The sequence below is a fragment of the Rousettus aegyptiacus genome, unplaced genomic scaffold, assembly GCF_014176215.1.
Source record: "Rousettus aegyptiacus isolate mRouAeg1 unplaced genomic scaffold, mRouAeg1.p scaffold_m13_p_1, whole genome shotgun sequence".
NCBI lineage: Eukaryota > Metazoa > Chordata > Mammalia > Chiroptera > Pteropodidae > Rousettus > Rousettus aegyptiacus.
In genome coordinates, this window is record NW_023416284.1 from 164,374,961 (window position 1) to 164,392,984 (window position 18,024).

General features: G+C 32.2%; 1 protein-coding gene and 1 pseudogene across 2 annotated transcripts in view; one reads left to right on the plus strand and one right to left on the minus strand.

The window, feature by feature from the left end:
- The window catches only part of MAP3K5 (mitogen-activated protein kinase kinase kinase 5), a 167,972-nt gene that overhangs the window by 69,320 nt on the left and 80,628 nt on the right, over positions 1 to 18,024 (minus strand). For both annotated transcript variants that reach the window (XM_016165843.2, XM_016165845.2), the window contains exons 8-10: positions 9,170 to 9,282; positions 2,177 to 2,336; positions 10 to 163 (exon numbers count right to left, since the gene is read on the minus strand). In XM_016165843.2, the coding sequence (XP_016021329.2) occupies positions 10 to 163; positions 2,177 to 2,336; positions 9,170 to 9,282 (427 nt within the window). The remainder of the gene's footprint in view (positions 1 to 9; positions 164 to 2,176; positions 2,337 to 9,169; positions 9,283 to 18,024) is intronic.
- LOC118606804 lies at positions 692 to 810 on the plus strand (annotated as a pseudogene).

Here is an 18,024-nt window from a genome sequence, read left to right on the forward strand (position 1 = left end):
AGTACTCACTGGAAACCTAACTACAGTAACATCTGTCTTTGTGGCCTCGACCAGAAAATCCATCCAGAAGTCCACAAGTTCCTGTTTGGCCACAGGCTGTTCTGCAGACAGTTTCACAAAATGCTTATATATCAAAATTGTCTCTACAATAGACTTGAGATACCTAAAAATTAGGAGATATAAAACACATAACAGGCAAATTTAGAACCACCTGCTCCCATATATCCCAATCTTCTTCTGTAAATGTTATTTAAATATGGTATTAATAATTATGCATTCAGATTCACCAAACATTATTATTTCTTACATGCCATGTATCTTCACATGTTATTTCATTCAAATCTCACAAAAATTAAATAAAGTAGGCTGTTTCACGCCCATTTTAAGGATGAAGAAATTGACGCGTAAGTGCCCTGGACTGGGTGATACATCTACTTAAAACATGACTTTTAAAATAATGCCTATATGCTATTCAAAGAAGTGGTTAATGCATTTGAAATATGCTTCCTTGAGAAAGGTTTTCTAAACAGACCCTTCATTAGAAACTATTATTTTACCTAAGTAACTAGCTTACACATTATACAATATACTTAAATCTGACAAGACAACTAGAAAAAAGAAAAAAAATGAAGAGTAAGATAATTTTATGAGATAAGGGGCATGCAAGCACATTCTAAAACTATAAACATGAGTCTATGGCCATGCCACCCTGAACAAGCCTGATCTCGTCTGATCTTGGAAGCTAAGCAGGGTCAGGTCTGGTAGGTACTTGGATGGGAGACCACCTAGGAAAACCAGGTGCTGTAGGCATAAAAAATAAAAAATAAGGGATGCATTCATTAGTCCATCTATTTCATGTTATTTGCTGAATGCCTACTATGATACACTACTGACAGTACAGCCCTGTTCTCAAGGTGTACACAATGCTAAGGAGACAGAAATGTAAAACATATTATAGCACCACATGATAAATACCAATGGAACTGTAACTAAACAGAGATATGACTAACAGAAGTCATATGCCAATATCAATAAAGATATGACTAAAAAACAACAGAAATACGAAAGGAGAAAATTTCACGAGATAAAATAATAACACGTGTATGCATCAACATCCACGAACTTCTAGCTGGATGTGAGGAAGGGCACTGGACGAGGCCTTCTCAGTGCATGTGGAGACACAAATACATGAAGCCAAAATACGGCATGTTCGGTCTGACAGACAGCGGTGTAAACCCAGGGGTGTGACCAGAGGTGAAAATGGAATGACTAAGGGTAAACTCTGTTTGCCAAGCCAAGGAGATGAACTTTATTCTTCCGGCTATGAGGTGCCATTAAGCTATAGTGATTCAAAGATTTCTGAGGAGGGGAAAGGTCAGATAGGCATTGTAGAAAAATCACAATGGGAGTGATGCTGGGGAAGATTTCCTGAAAAGGAGAACATCCTTTAGGAAGCTATGAGACTCTACCATGGTGATCATCTCTTCAAATGGTCCGTCTGATGAAAACGAATTACTGGCCTGGGCTCTGAGTGCTCTAAGCCATTTTCGGTATCATTATTAACCTTCAGTCATAACATGTGAGGCACAGTAAACTTAGCATTGTTTTAGAAAATAGTCTTAAATGCAGACAGAATTTTTTCCCCCTCCAATTACACATATATAATGATGAGACTTGCATGCCAAGAACCATTTGAGATTAGAAAAACATGCATATATAGAAAACACTCAAATGTGTCAATAAACCCTAAGTAAAAAGAATGGAAATTCCAAAACTGAGATTAGATAATAAAGGAAATAAAGGGCATGTGTTTGGAGCAGAGGCCTAAGAGGCTGAGATAGAAACCTGTAAACTTGATTTGATTTGCAGGGTTAAAATTTGAGGCCCATGCATGATTCAAGTGGGTAACACTGACAAACCTTGGTTAGTGAGTTGGTCAATGTGACAGAAAGGCTAAGCCAACAGCCAGCAGATATTACCTATGTCCAAAATCATAACCTATATTCAGCGCATTTTATTTATGAACATCACTTTTTCCTCTAGATTCTGCATTTTATTCTATATGCAAATAAAATAATTTGTTGTATTTCATGTTAGTTCAAAGAATATAACAATTTGGAAAGAAGTGATACGAACTGCTTATTTCAAAATCATTGTATAAACACATTATTATTACCATGCTGGTGTCTTCAGCTTAAAAAGCTTTTCAGATGCTTGAATGACTCTCAAGTGGTCATTGGCCAGAACACTGGCCCCCAGAAAAAAACCAACTTCCCAGTAGCTCTGGAGTTTTTCCAAGTTTCCCTTTTTACCAAGAAGGCTACTAAGCTTCACCCCTAGAAGATGGACAGGAAATACGACGTTACAAACACACAGTGGCTAGGGAGAACCAACTTTCTATTAAAAAGTAGAATTAAGCTTTCATTCTTCCTTTCAGATTAAAATAGTTTTGTTAAGCTTCTGATTATAAAAGAGGTTTAAATTCATTGTAAAATAATGTCAGAATAATCATAAAGGTATACAGAAGTGAAATTTACCCTTTAACTTAAAAACCTGAAGATAACTGCTGCTGTCACTTTGATGTACATCATTACAGAATGTTTATGTCAGTACATGCATAAATGAAAAGCTTCTTGTATAACCTCCTTCGTCCCCTTATTATATCATGAATTCTTTACTTATTTGGAAGGGACATTACAAGTTCCATATACTGACATTCTATCTGTCAGTTGAAGTATAAATGTATACAACATATATATTTTACAAGAGTAAAATGGTACATTAATAATTTTGTATGCAAAAACAGTTGTTTACTTATCAAGTTAAAAAATAAGGAAACTGACAGATAACACTATCTTTATTACTACTGATTTGTATCAAGACTTGAAATCAGGTAATATAAATCCTCCAACTTTGTTCTTTTCAACATTATTTCGGTTCTAGGTTCTTTGCATTTCATTAAAAATTTTCATCTCTAATCTGCCTTTTATTATTTTTGCATTTGTAATTTTTTTTTTTTTTTTTTTTTTTTTGCTTAAAAACAGTATGGATTGTTTACTGCCACTAGCATCCATAACTGTCAGGAAATTTATCTGAAACTTTAGAGTAAAAAGGAAGGACATGTCACATCGGTATGATATGGGGGTATAAGGTCACCCAAGGACTGTCTAGGGAAAGTATAACTAGTTCATCTCCCTATTTGCTATTTATTAAAGATATCAGAGTAGTTTATTTATTAGCTTGTACATTTTTGTTCAATAGGGACACAAATAATTTCTGTCTAGTGAAACAGATAATCCCTAAGATTTATGACCTGCTGGGCATAAACTAGTTTAAAAAAAAAAAATCAAACTCAGAAGTCTTATCCCAACATTTGTTTGTTAAATTATCTACAAATATCCTACTTCTTAAGCGTTCTTTAAACTGGACATATCTTCTTACTAGTTTCCATATTCACTGAATTAATTAAAATCTCTGACACATGTACATTTTAGAGTTCCTAAGCTGTGAATGTATACATTTTTAAAGTTATACACTAACAAAACAAAATTATCTTTAAAAAACTTTATGCTACTTTTCATTATATAATTCCACTTAAGCTGTATTTCAGGAAGAAGTCCATTCTTCACATTTTATCATAAATTAAAAAAAGAATAACTTTGTCACCTTAAAATTTGATGAGATGAAAAACTTACACATGTGTTATGCAATAGCACTTTGACCTATCTCGACATAATAAAAAATATAATGAATACAAAGGAAAGAAAAAAGTGCGTGGGAAAAAAATGAGATGTAAAAATATTTCTCTACCAAATTCAGTTAAAAATGAGCCTCTCTTCACTGTCTATTACATGAACAATGAACCCAGGACTTATCTGGCAGCAAATCATGTTAAACATATAAGCAGAAACTATGAAATGTTTAATAATAAAGTGATAATAATAGTATTTAAATAAAATTTTGGATTTATTCTTGCATGCCAGAAGTTCATTCTGTGATGGTGATATTTATCTTCGGCCTTGGCATACATGTCACATGGTCATGGCATCAAGCCATTCAGCATTTGAACAAAATGCATTTATTTTTATGGCAAATAGTATTTTAGCATATCGATGTATCATGATTTAATTACCCAAATGCAGTTTGTCTTTTCTTACTAGAAACATTCATGTACACATAGCTTTGTGAACTTATTCAATTAATTCATTATAAAGTCTTAAACTTGGATTTGTTGGGTGCAGATGATGTGCCCATTTTCAGTTCTGATACATTTTGCCAAACTGTCCTTAGAAATGCTGCACCAATTTATGTTCTCACTAGTGGCACCTGACAACATCTCTTGTCCACACCCTTCCCAATTATGGGTGCTATCATATCCTTTCATCTTTACCAATCTGATGGAGGGGAAAAAAACACATTGCCTTTTTCAACCACTGAGATTAACTGTCTTTTCATGTTTGTATTTCTTTTGTAAGTTAGCTTTTATGTTCTTTCTACATGATATATGAAACCTGTTTCTACACGAAGGTATTAATCTTTTAAGTACAGAGTCAAGAATACAACTTTAATTTTTTATATTTAGGAGCTGCTTGCAAAGGAATACAGAAATAAATATCTTAGCACATAACATTCATTCCATATTTAGAGATTATTTCCATAAATTAGAGTCTCAGAAGTAGTATTATACTTGGTTACAGGCTACATTTTTAAGGCTCTTGATCCACAAGGCCAAATTGCAAAATTACTATTGCTGATGTACTATTATATCTTTTTACCAAGTCCTTAACAGATGGATATTTTTCTTTAAAAAATTCTGGCTAAATTTACAAGCAATGAACAGTATGTCACTGCTGTTTTATATCAATTCTTTGATTCAACTGTCTGTTTTGGCATTTTAAATTTTGACAATACTCTAATTAGAATTGGTTGACTTCTAAGAACTAAAGATATTTTAATAGTTTAATTTCTATCATAGTTTTACAACTTGCATCTGTTGTTAGCTACAAGGGTGCTTTCACAGAGAAAGACGGGAAACAGCCTTTATTGAACAACCATTATATGCCGAGCACTGTACAAAGATCATTGGAAATGTAACTCTTTCAATTCATATAACCATCCAATAAATTAGAAATTATCTCTTTTTTTCAGTGAGGAAAAAATAGTTCAGAGACTCTTAGCAACTTATCTAAGGTCATATGGCCTATGAGTAGTGGAGATTAAATTCTTTCCATTTAAATTTTCCATTATGAAGAATTTCAAACATTTAAAAATAAAAAATATTAAAATAGCTGACATTTTGCTATTGCTTCATTTCCCTGGATATTTTTTTTGAACCATTTCAATTAAATTACAGACATCATGACATTTTGTCCTTAAGTATTGCAGCCCATACCCCCAAAAAATTCTCTTATTCAGTTATTGCACCTAACAAAAATAATAATTCTTTAATACTATCTAGTATCTGGTCCTAATTCAAATTCTCTAATTGTTCCCCAATGCCTTCTATAGCTTTTTTAAAAATCTAGAATCCAATAAAGGATTATTAATTGCATTTTTTTATGTTACTAAATCTCATTTGATATAACCAATCCTCTCACACTTTTTTTCCATGACATTGATTTTTTTTTTTTTAAGAGACCAGGAGGGCTATCTTATAGAATGTCCTCACATTCTAGATCTATCTGATGGCACTTCATGGTGGTGTTGGACTTATTTCTCTAGCCACTGTTATTCCTATTACTGAATGTTAGATCTTAAGATTCAGGCTAAATATTTTTGGCAAGATTATTTCACAGGAGATGTTGTTCGTTCCATGTTCACCACATCAGGAGGCACATGTGGAGTCATCTCACTAAGGATGCTAATTGGACCACTGACAACCTGACCTGTGGAAGGGATGTACACAATGGATTGTAGAAGAATATTTGTTCCTTTGTGACTAATCTGTGAGTGAGCTTTGGTACCATGTAAATATGGCAATATTTAATTATTTTTATAAATAAATATTTGTAATATTAACGCTAAACTTAATGGTTTTAGTTCTACTAGATGAGCCTTGCCAAATTATTTCAACATCACTATCATTATTAGTTTTATCATTCCTTTTACTCTATTAGTGAGCATTCTTTTGAAGAATATTTTTTTTTTCCAGAAGAAAATACGTTTAGTATGTAACATGCCTTAAGAAGAGCTTTATCTCATCAACTGGATAAACTACAGTATGTCTTTAAAAGAAAGGGAAAGTATTTCTTTTTCCCTATAATTTCCAGTTTTCTGAGAATTTGGTCACCTCCACAGAGGTGACAAATGAGTTGTTTTGTGCTTGATGATAGATTTTGTTTTTAATTTCTTTTTCTTGATTATCTTTATAGACTTATAGATTTTCATATTCAGTAATACAAATTTTATTTTAATTGTTCCCTAAAAAGAAAATTCAAATAGTGGTTTGTTTGTTCCAATCATACTGTTCTTTTATTATGTCATCATTACTGGAGACCCAGACCTATAATTCTGACTCTCTCCCATCAAGTGTCTGATAGTTAAAAAATTTCATTGAAGATAGAAGAATTATCTTTTTAGCTAAAGTTTGAATGTTAATTTTCAGGCTTGTAAAACTGAAAATAGAATAGAAAGGTAAGATGTGATTTTGTGTTCCTAAATATTAGTTCTAAATAGTCTAAACATCAAAGATTTTCAAAAACTGGGAAAGTAAAACAAAAATCATAAAGCAATTAGTCATAAATTCAAAGAAATGGGACTAGAATTAAGAATCTTTAGTGAACATTATAATAGTTAAGAATCATTTCTTACATTAAATATATGTTTAGAAAGCTTCAGATTTAGTGATTTTATGGCACATTAATTTTAATTGTTTACCCTTTATAATCAAGATTTTAAAATCCATCTAAAGAAAAGATTTCATAAAGAAAAGTCTTATTACTATAAAAACTCAGTAATTTATACTAATTTGTATGTTTGCGGGGGGCCAACAGAAGGAATGGGAGAAGATACAAATTACTGAAAAATCTGATTAGAGTATTTAAAACTGTGTCTTTTTAAATTATATCTTTAAAATATGCCAATGTTATTAATTTCTCTTGTTCTATTATATATTATTAATTAATATCATTATTGTATTAGAGCAATAATTTATTTAGTCAACCTGTTTTTCCTTAAAAATCTCTTTGATACTATTTATCATATAAAAATTAACTTATGGTAGACCTATGTTGACTAGCATAATTTTTGATGGAGCAGAATCTTAGTTTTTTTTTTTTTTTTTAGTTATTAAGAAATACAATTTAGAAAGCATATCACAATATTTTAGACATTGAAAACTTAGCTCCTTCAGTAGCTAAAAATTCATTGTCTTTATACTTTTAAGTCTGTGTATGTTTTTCAATTTCCAAAATCTTAAATTCAGCTTCATAATGTTTTCAAATTCTCACTTAAAATGTATTATAAGTGAATTCTTCTTGGAAGAAATATTAAAGTATGTTTCCCTTAGAAAGTTATATTAATCACAGTTCCTCAAATCTCAGAATTGACTAATTTCTTTTTATAGCTTTATTAAGATATAATTGACATGTGACATTGTATAAGTTTAAGGTGTACAATATGTTGATTTGATATACTTATATATTGCAAAACAATTACTACTACCATAGCCTAAAATATAATTGTCATGTCACATAATTACCATTTCTTTTTGGGGGTGAGATCTACTCTCTTAGCAGAGTGCTAACCATCTTAATCTATTTTTAACTTAAAAATGAGAATTTAGGTACATTTTAAAAACACTATGTTATTGCTCTACCTACACATGTAAATCAGTGTCAAGTCTTGTAATGATCTAGAAACATCAATAAACTTCATCTTAAGTTCAAGAACAGAGCAATACAAATTATTTGTTAGATCACTGATACATGAGTTTAACTAGTATTTTAAAATTAACCTTCGATGCAAAATTATAATTTCTGAAAAGCACAAGTTGCAATGTATTTTCTCTTGTTTCGTTTACCAATTAAAAACATTTCAAATAAAGCTTCGTGCACTGAATACCAGTGCATTCCAGCAGTGACAAGTATTTTATCATTCTTTTAGTCCGGGCCTTTTAAAAAGTACTTAACACTCAAACTTTATTTGCTTTCTAAGATTTCTCAGAACATTACATATGGCTATTTTATAAGCTCTTTCCAAAATAATGTAAAAAAGTCCAGGACTCATTTTTTTTTTTTTGAAGGAAAATTGAACAAAAACATTCTCCAGTTAAAAATCTTAAAGAAAAATTCTACAATGCATAGCTTCACTAAGATCAATTGTTTTTCTCTATGAAAAATACGGCCAGATATTTTTATGTCTGTAGTGATAACTCCTACAAGAGTTGGAAAGGTTCTCTGAAAAAGGGTGATTAAACACTAAAAGAGAGAGTAAAATCTGATTACTATAGATAGTATTCTATTATCTAGAATCTTTAAAAAATGTTATCAAAACTAAAACCAAGAAAATCACACAAAATTTGCTCGTTACTATGCTCTGACTTCTTTAAATTCTAAAGAAGGTCAACAGAAGAGATTATGTCCACAGATAAAAAGAACAAAACACATTCTATCAATGGCTAAAATTCAGAGGTGGTCTCTCAGGATATCAGTCACCATCCCAAGATTGCCATGTGCTTGGCCTGGCACTCTGGGGGCTTTGGAAGGCTCCATCTCCAACACGACTGAAATCACAGGGGCAGATGTGCAGAAGAAACAGAACATTTCTGAGGTTTTCTTCTTCTTTTTATAAGGTACCAGGAAAGCAAAATCAAGCTAACATAGAAAATATCCCTGATGTTCACAAAATACAATCTTATTTGGGAGTTGGGGGCTGAATGCAGAGCAGATATTTTTAATACTAGTTTCAGCTTGAATGATAAATATTAATCCGGGTTTGTTTTTTTTTTTCCAAATAGGTAAAATAAACTAAAAACTGAGTTAAATCCCAATATCAGGATTCGGCACAACAGAATAAAACACTAAACAAGGAGATATAATAAAAATTTTTTTGTTCAGGAAGTCAGATGTGATAGAAAGCAAAATGCCTATTTGTCAATGATTCTTTTCCTTTGTACCAAGTTGGGTCCACAGTTTCCTGATTTCCGTGTAAAATATCAAGCTGTAATTACCAACTTTCCGGAGTTCAAAGGAAGTCTCAAACTGGTACCCAGCTGCCAGGAGAAGGACTGCATAATTAATTCCTGACTGTAGTGTTGGCTCACTTTCGAATGCCTTTTTGAACCTATACCAAAAAAAAAAAAAAAAGTACAAGTTTACTTTTTCAGTCATGAAACTCTGGGTGTGCAATAGCTTCTGTTTGCATAACTCTAATGCCTGAGTAAGCTGAAGTAGGTCACTGGCCTTCACCCCGGAATCTAGTGTGCTAGTAGGATTTAACGCTTAAGTAACTGTATATCCTCACCCTCAGCTCCATTGCATTCCCTCACTTAACTCACTCTCCCTGTTGCAACCCAAGTCTTTTTAAAAAAATCCTCTCTTCAACAGTCTACCAGAGATGTTGGAGGGTGAGGAAGAGAAGAGGAAGGGAGAAAGAGAGACAGAGGGAAAACGAGAGAGAGGGAGCACACGCTTGCACATGAATGTGTAAACATTGAAAATTTAAAATTGAGAACTGTGCATATATTTTAAAAAGTGCTTTTTTAAAAGCCTTAAAAATATACAAGGCAATGAGGAGAATCATCTAGGTTATATACCGAAACAATCAGTTCCATGAAAGTGATATAGAAATGATGTTAACTGCACTAAGAAATTAAGAAAAACAGAGATTGTGCCTGTGTATACTAATTTTAGCTCAAAAAAGAATAAGAACCCTTTTCTGAATATTCATGAAACTGAGTATCGACCTTTGAAAACACTTCAACATTTAAAAAAAACTTCAGTGTTTGTGTGTCTACTGTATTTTCAAGGTAACACTTCCTAGGATTTATTTAAGGATTTCCCAACATAAATCATTTAACAAGCAACAATATTCAATAGTATTTCATCTGAGAGCATGAAGGAGAAAATGAAAATAAACACCCTACTAACAGAATCTAATAGAGACAAACATGAAATGAAACCTTTATTTTAAAAGAATCAGATTGAAGAAAATATAAGGAGTAAATACCTAACAAATGACCATTTGATGATTAAAAAAAAGATTATTTAGGGAAAAATACATTACTTTTTAATGGTGAAAATGAAAGATAGGAATAGCAAAAGTGGTGGCAGGCACAACAGCAAACATTATAGTACATTCTTGGCTTTTATACATATTTGAAATTTTCCATAATTTAAAATGGTAAGTTAAACTTCAAAATAAAAGAAAAAGTACATTTTTCTGAATATTGAGAATCATGTGCCCTTTTCAAGGGTCTTATTTTCCAAGCAGAACAAGTATCTCTGAGTGGAAACAAAAATCAAATATGTGTTAACCCTAACTACTCGGCTTGACTAGTTATGTGTGTGGAATAAGAAAAAAATATTTCCAACTTCACCACTGTTGGTGATTAAAATGCATTTCTATCTCTCCAGAAGTACAGGTGTTTCCCAATTCTAAACTTAAAAAAGCATGTACTCAGACTAGTGATATTCAAAGCTAATCATATCAAGGTTAGACAGGATTTACAGGTCTTAGACTCATACAAGTCTCAAAGGTCTTTGTGTACAAAGTCAAGTAAAAGGTCCCAATAAAAAAGAGTATAAGAGAATAAAGAAGTTGTACAATTTCCTTCCTACCAATTCACATCAAGATATGTAATATTTTTCAACCAATAAATTCTTTCATTTCTCCAAAAACCAAAAAATATGGAATACTTCTCTTAAAGATACTAAAAGGAAGATGCAAAAAAGTAAGACATGATCCAAACCAACCTATACTAACTGCTGACTACACTAATCAAAATTCTTAAATACAAAATGTATGGGGTACAATACAGAATGATGAGACATGCAAAGAGATAGGAAAATGTGACAAACAGGAGAGTAAAAATAGGCAAAAGGGACTGAATGACCCACAGGTAATTCAGATGCTGGAGTTTATAGACAAAGATTTTAAAATAATTATTACAAACATGGCAAAAAAGTTTTTGAGAAAAAAATGGACAAAATGGATGAAAATATAATATCAACAGTGTTGGGATCTAAAAATAATTAAATAATCTAGAACTAAAATACATAATACCTGAAAATAAGAATTAATTGTATAAATGTAATGGTGGACTAGATAGAGCAGAAGATAGATCTGATGAACTAATAAGTATCTAAACTAAAGCAGAGCGAGAAAAAAAGAGGGTAAAAACACAAAAGAGCGTAAGAGACATATGGAACATAGTTAAATGGTCTAATGTATATGTGATTATAGCCCCAGAAAGAGAAGAGAGAGAATATGAAACCCAAGAAATATCTGAAGATATAATGGCCAAAACTGATGCAAACAGATTTAAGAAGTTCAGCAAACCTCAAGCAGGATTAAAAAAAAAAAAAAAAATCAGTCTGAATGCTGAAACCAAAGACACAAGAGGAAAATCTTAAAATCAGCCAGAGGAAAGAAGATACATGACCTTCAATGGAGCAACTGATTGTTAACTTTGCAATACAAACTATGTAAGTTACAAGATAATGAAATCCATATTTAGAGTGATAAAAGAAAAAAAGAAAAGGTATAAGGAAGATGTTTTTAGACAAAACTGGGAGAATTAGTTGCCAGCAGATCTGCAATACAAAAAATACTAAAAGTACTTCTTCGGAATAAAAGAAAGCAATTCCAGTTGGAAGCACGGAACCCCAGAAAGAAAGTGTGTCAGGGTAAATATTATATAAAAGATACTAACCATATCTGTATATAAAAGATATTATAAATAAAAGATGTTAACTATTTAAAAATTATTAAATGTTTAAACTGCTCAAAGTCTCCTTCCTTGCTCAGGAAGTGATAAAACACGAATTTAAAGTAGACTATAAAAGTTAAGGATGTAGATTCTAGGGAACTAGTAAAAAAATAATATAAAAAGAATTACTAGAGAGCCAAGAGAAGATAAAATATAATACTAAATTAACAGAAAATGGGGGGGAGATAAAGGATTAAAAAACAATAAATATATGAAATAGAAAATAGCAAGATGGAAGACATAACTGCAACTATCAGTAACCACATCAAATGAAAATGAGCTAAACACTGTAAAAATAGATCTTTGTCAAATTAGACTTAAGAACAACAGAAGAAAGAAAGAGAAAAAAGAAAGACAATTATATTCATTTTAAAGACACTTTAAATATAAGGACACAGGTAGGTTGAAATGATGTACAAAGATGTAACACTCAAATACTAATCAAAAGTAATGTTGTGCTTATATATTAGTATAAGATAAAACTAACTTTAAGGCAAAATTACAAGACATAAGGAAGGACATTTCACAATGATAAAAGGGTAAATCCAGCAGGAAGATTTATAATCTTAAATGTGCCTATTAACATGACTTCCAAACATAGAAAGCAAAATTTGACAAAATTAAAAAGAGGAAAATCCACATACATAGCTGGAGGTTTTTAAACACTTCTCTTAGTGATGATCTAACAGGCAGACAAAAATATCAGTGAGGATACAGAAGATCTGAATAACATGATTAACCAAATTAATCTAACTGACTTATATAGAACACTGCACTCAATAATTGTAGACTACATCTTGGGCCATAAAGCACTTTTTAACAAATTACAAAGGACTGAAACAATGCAGAGTGTGTTCTCTCTCCATATAGAATTAAGTTGGAGAAAAATAAAGACATGTTAGAACTTGGCAATCTACTTCTAAATAACCCAGGGGTCAAAGTAGTCACTCTGAAAATAAAGAAGTATTTGAGCTGAACAATACTGAAAGTTGAATATATTGAAATTTTTGGGATGTAGAACAATTTATATCTTTAAATGCATATGTTGAAAAAGGAGCAAGGTTGCAAGTTCAATGCTCTAACTGTCCATCGAATAATAGTATATTATCCTCAAACAGAATAGAAAGAAGGATATAATGAAAGAGTAGAAATCAATGAAGCGGAAAGCAGATGTACAATTAAGAATATCAGCAGTGCCAAAAGTTAGTTCTGTAAGAAAATTAATAAAATTAATAAACTCCTAGGCATCAGACTGTGGGGTAGGCAGAAGAGGAAAGGGAGCATCAAAAAAAGTAAAAGGATATTCAGAACAACTTTATGCCAAAAAATATGGACACTTAGGTGAAATGGAAAAATTTCTTGAAAATCACATATTAACATGATACAAGGAAAAAAAATGGAAACTGAATAGTTCTATATCTACTACAGAATTTATAACAATGTGAAATTTTGTCTTCCATCTCCCCTAATAGAATGTAAGCTCCATGAGAACAGGGACCTTGTCAGCTTTGTTGACCACCAAATCTCTAGTGCCTGAATCATCAGATTGCCTGACACATTGCAGGTGATTAGGAAGTACTTGCTGAATGAAGAAAGAATGCATTCACTCCTTACCAAGAACTGGGCTGAAACAAGTGATACATATAGCAGTTCATATGATATAAAAGTAATCTATTCACTTTCTTCAGTAGTCTAAATTCTGACCTTGATAAAACCACATGATCAAAAAGTTACATCCCTGGGCCACCTTAAATGAGTGAATTGTATATCACTTTCATTGCATTACTTTTTAATGTTATTGGCATTCGCTCCCTGATAAAAATATTGATAATACTGTTTATATACCTTTTGTTGTTGTCTACACAAGGTCCTACATGAGAAATTTCTCTAATTTATTGCTAAGGAGAGTTTAGTTTCCTCTGAAGAAGTGGTATATGATCTTTTTTTTCATGCAACTACTAAAAAGCTTATAGTCTTGAAGCTCAATTACACCAAGCATGTTGATCATTATAATTGGCATATCTGTATTCTCTAGTTCCTTGGTGTGAATCTTCCATACATATTTTATAATTTCATTGTATATTTTTAAAGATTTAGATTTGATAAAAATCTACATAGATGTTAAAATGATGAAATGATTCATTTTGGCTAATGATGTAACAGACGTTTTCGGGTAAGTGTGCCACAGTATTAAACAACAGCAAAGCCCAGTGGCTTGCAATGCTGTTAATGCCATGTTTCTGTGTTAGTTGGTTCAGCTCTCATCCATACTGTTTTCCCTCTGGTACCCAGCCTGAAAGTGCAGCTTTCTCTGGGAAACAGCTAAGGAAAAGTACGCATGGCACAACCACAACATGGCTTCTGTTGATGATGAATGTTATCCACATGTGGTTGTACCATGAGACACACACAAGAACCTGGTGTCATGGGGTAGGAATACATAATTTTCCTATGAACAGGGAAAGTATGTTTCTAACAATCATACAGTACAGCACAGGTGATACTCTCTATCCAAGAAAGCTGTGATGAGCACCAAATGCTACAAAAACAGTAACTGTAGCTATCTCTGATTACTGATCATGTACTAGGTATAAGGCATTATATTTGACTCTTAAGGCATAATATTTCTAATTCTGATAACTCAAAAATAGGGAGGATTTTTTTCAAGTTTACTAATCAGGAAACTGAAGCATGAAAATATTAAGTCATGCGGTTTAGAAGTGGTTGAGCAAGAACTTTACTGAGTTCTGCTAGATTCCAAGGTCTGACCCTCTGGCTCTGTATCACTTTGCCTATCCTTCAGTGTGTATTAAAAATGTTTATGTCCATTTTCATTAATTTCTGTTTTTTTAATTGTTCTTGTTTTTTAGTAAAAGGGAGTTGGGTGGAAAAGGAAAAATAACAATAAAAGCAGAGAAAATTGCTTTTTTATTAAGGATAAAGTTTATAATCTCTATACCACAGAAACAGGTATTAATGAATTTTTAGAATAATGTTTGTCAAAAAATGTATTTAATCAATCTTAATAGACTGAAGACTGACATGGCAATACAGTTGAATGTTCCCATAAAAATACACCAAAGAAGAAATTTTATGTTGTTGAAAACTTAAAAGTTTAACTTGCAAGAGGATAAATGTTCATGAACAATGTTAATCCTTAAAGAAATCTGTAAACAATGGTTAATAATGTAAGACTACCTATAAAGATAGAGAAATAAAGTGATTAGATGTGAGGGAAGCTAAATTAAAGAAGACGTTGAAGGAAACAAATCTTAAGGATAAAACCAGACATTCACATCTTAAAAGTCTAGCAACTTTGAGTAACTATATGAAGTTATTTCTGCTATTGTTGATTTTTTTCTATTTTAATACTTAATATTTGTAGAAAGATGGTAAATAATTTGTATTCTTATTAGATTTAAAAGATGCAAATTTCTTTTTCAAGTTTTCAAGCAACAGATTTTGTTCAAAGGTTATCTTATTATCAGCGCTAGATTTGTCCCCTGATTGTAAGCTAGAAGAGGTAAGTACTTGATTATGAAGCGAGTGATGAAGTCTTTATAATAAAGACTTAGCTCACTTGTTGCATTTGTACTAAGATATTTAACAAAGTCCATAATAAAGGAAATATTCTTAAATTAATTATTCCTAGCTAAAGAACATCTACTTTCCATTAAAGAAGAAACTAAGCTCCAGTCAAGTTCTTTGTATTTAGTTGTCATTTTTCCTTTTTTTATGATATAATAGCTGTGATTCTTTCTGTGAGACATACAAGTAATTAAATTAGAATTTCATGGTGCTTTACTCTCTAAATTTCTGAAATTACCACTCATAAAACAACCTAGAGGCAAAGCAGAATAGCATCAGAAGAAAACTAGTGCCAAATCATTCTGTTACTTTCATCTGGAGCTAGGGGTAGGGAAACCACTCTTTAATTAAAACTACTTATTTGTATATATTCTTTATTATAATAGAAAAGTCAGAAAGAAAATAAAAGAACCCCACATTCTATCTTCTTCCAGGTTTTTTTCTATGAGCACATTTCCCCTCCACCCTCATGCTATATTTACAATGTTTTTTTTTTTAAATCTGGTATATAACGATGAATGTTACTATTAAAGATTCTTTTTTAACTACAAATTTTTTCTGGCTATGTACTCAAAAGAAATGAAAGCAGGGGAGTCAAGACGATATCTGTACACCAATGTTTACAACAGCATTATTCACAATAGCCAAAAGGCAGAAACAATCCATTGATGAACAAATGGATAAACAAAATGCAGTCTATATAAATATAATCATTCGGTCTTTAAAAGGGAAATTCTCACACACAGTACAACATGGATGAACCTTGAGGACTTCATGCTAAGTGAAATAAGCCAGTCACAAAAAAGACAAATACCATATGATTCCACTTACAAGAAGTACCTAGAGTAGTCAAATTTATAGAAATAGAAAATAGAATGGTGGTTTCCAGGGCTAGGAGGAAGGGAGAATAGGGAACTGCTTACCAGGTTTAGAGTTTGAGTTCTGCAAGATGAGCAAAGTTGTGGACGGATAGTGATGATAGTGTGGATGGACAGTGATGCAAAAGTACTTGATGTCACTGAATTGTATACTTAAAGCTATTTAAATGGTAAGTTTTGTGTCATGCATATTTTTACCACTAACCCCCTCTAATTCTCAATGAATGATAGTCTGTTACACGGGGATGTTATCCTTCAGTTAACATTTTCCCTACTGTTGGACATTTATGTTTCTTCCAAATTTTTGTCACCATAAAATTCAGTGTTGTGAACATTGTTGTAAATCTATTTTTGTCTCTATATGTGCTATTTCTTTAGGATAGTTTCCAAAGGATGTAATGGGAAAATAGTATGAATTATTTCAAAGCTCCTGATGCATAATGCCAACCTGCTTTCCAGAAAGGTCTTACCAATGAAAACTCCCAAAAACAGTGTAAAAGAGACACTATTACATTGCATCCATTCGTGCCAAAATATTTTGCTCTCTTTTCATCTTTGCCAATTGACCACAAGAAAGCATAGTTCAGAATTTGAACATGTACTTACTGGGACTGCTTCTGAGGACGAATAGTTTTCATATGTTTATGATCAATCTAAATTTATCCTTCCAAAAACTAATTCTGCCAAGTTAAAATGCAAAACCCATATTCTAAGAAGGTTGGGAAGATGGGAGGAGATACCTTTGGGAGAGAGTTAGGGCCGGGGATTTAAATATAATCAAATCTTGAAGGATATGAAGAACAACAAAGATTTAGAAGAAAGGGAGTGACAGCAAAATATGGGGGAAATTAAAACATTTAATAAAAAGAGAGTAGCCATATTATTAATTATGATTAATCTTTTCAATGAAATTGATCCACTAAGCAGAATCTCTGGGGGGGGGGGGACCTCAATATTGTTGAAAAACTCTCCAAGCAGTTCTGATATTCAGCCAGGCTTAGAAATGACTGCTTTTGTTCACCAAGTGAAATCACCCCTATTCTTCCATATTCTCCTTTTCTGCATTTCTGACAAACATGTAGTTCTCTCTCACTCATCCCTCTGACAACTAGGCTATATAAAACACGCCTTAGTTGCCCTCCTTAGGTGCTTAATGCTTGTCAGCCACAATTAGAAAACCTCTACAGTGACATATTAATACTATCATTCTTGGTCTTCAACTTGGTCATGCCATAACAGAACTTCATCCAATCTATTATTTGCTAAATGTAGTACTAAATCAAAGTCAAAGCATCCGAACAATGTACCAGAGTGCTTGTTTACAAAGCAACAGTGGACACGCTGTGTGTTTTACCCAACTCCAGGTCATCCTGGAACTGGTAGTCCCTTAGGGGTCATCTATATCTGCGGACCAATAAACTGGGTGTCATGCTGAGTTACTAAGAATCCTTTAGGCTTTATGTTCTAAAAATAAAAATAATCCAAAATTGGGAAACTCACCTAATAGACACAATAAAGGACTAAACAAAAATGATGTCAATAGAAAGATGTTGCGATAAAAATTGGGGGGAAGGACGGTAGTGGAAATAGAGATAACACAAAGAAAGATATCATGAGGCCAAGAAAAAG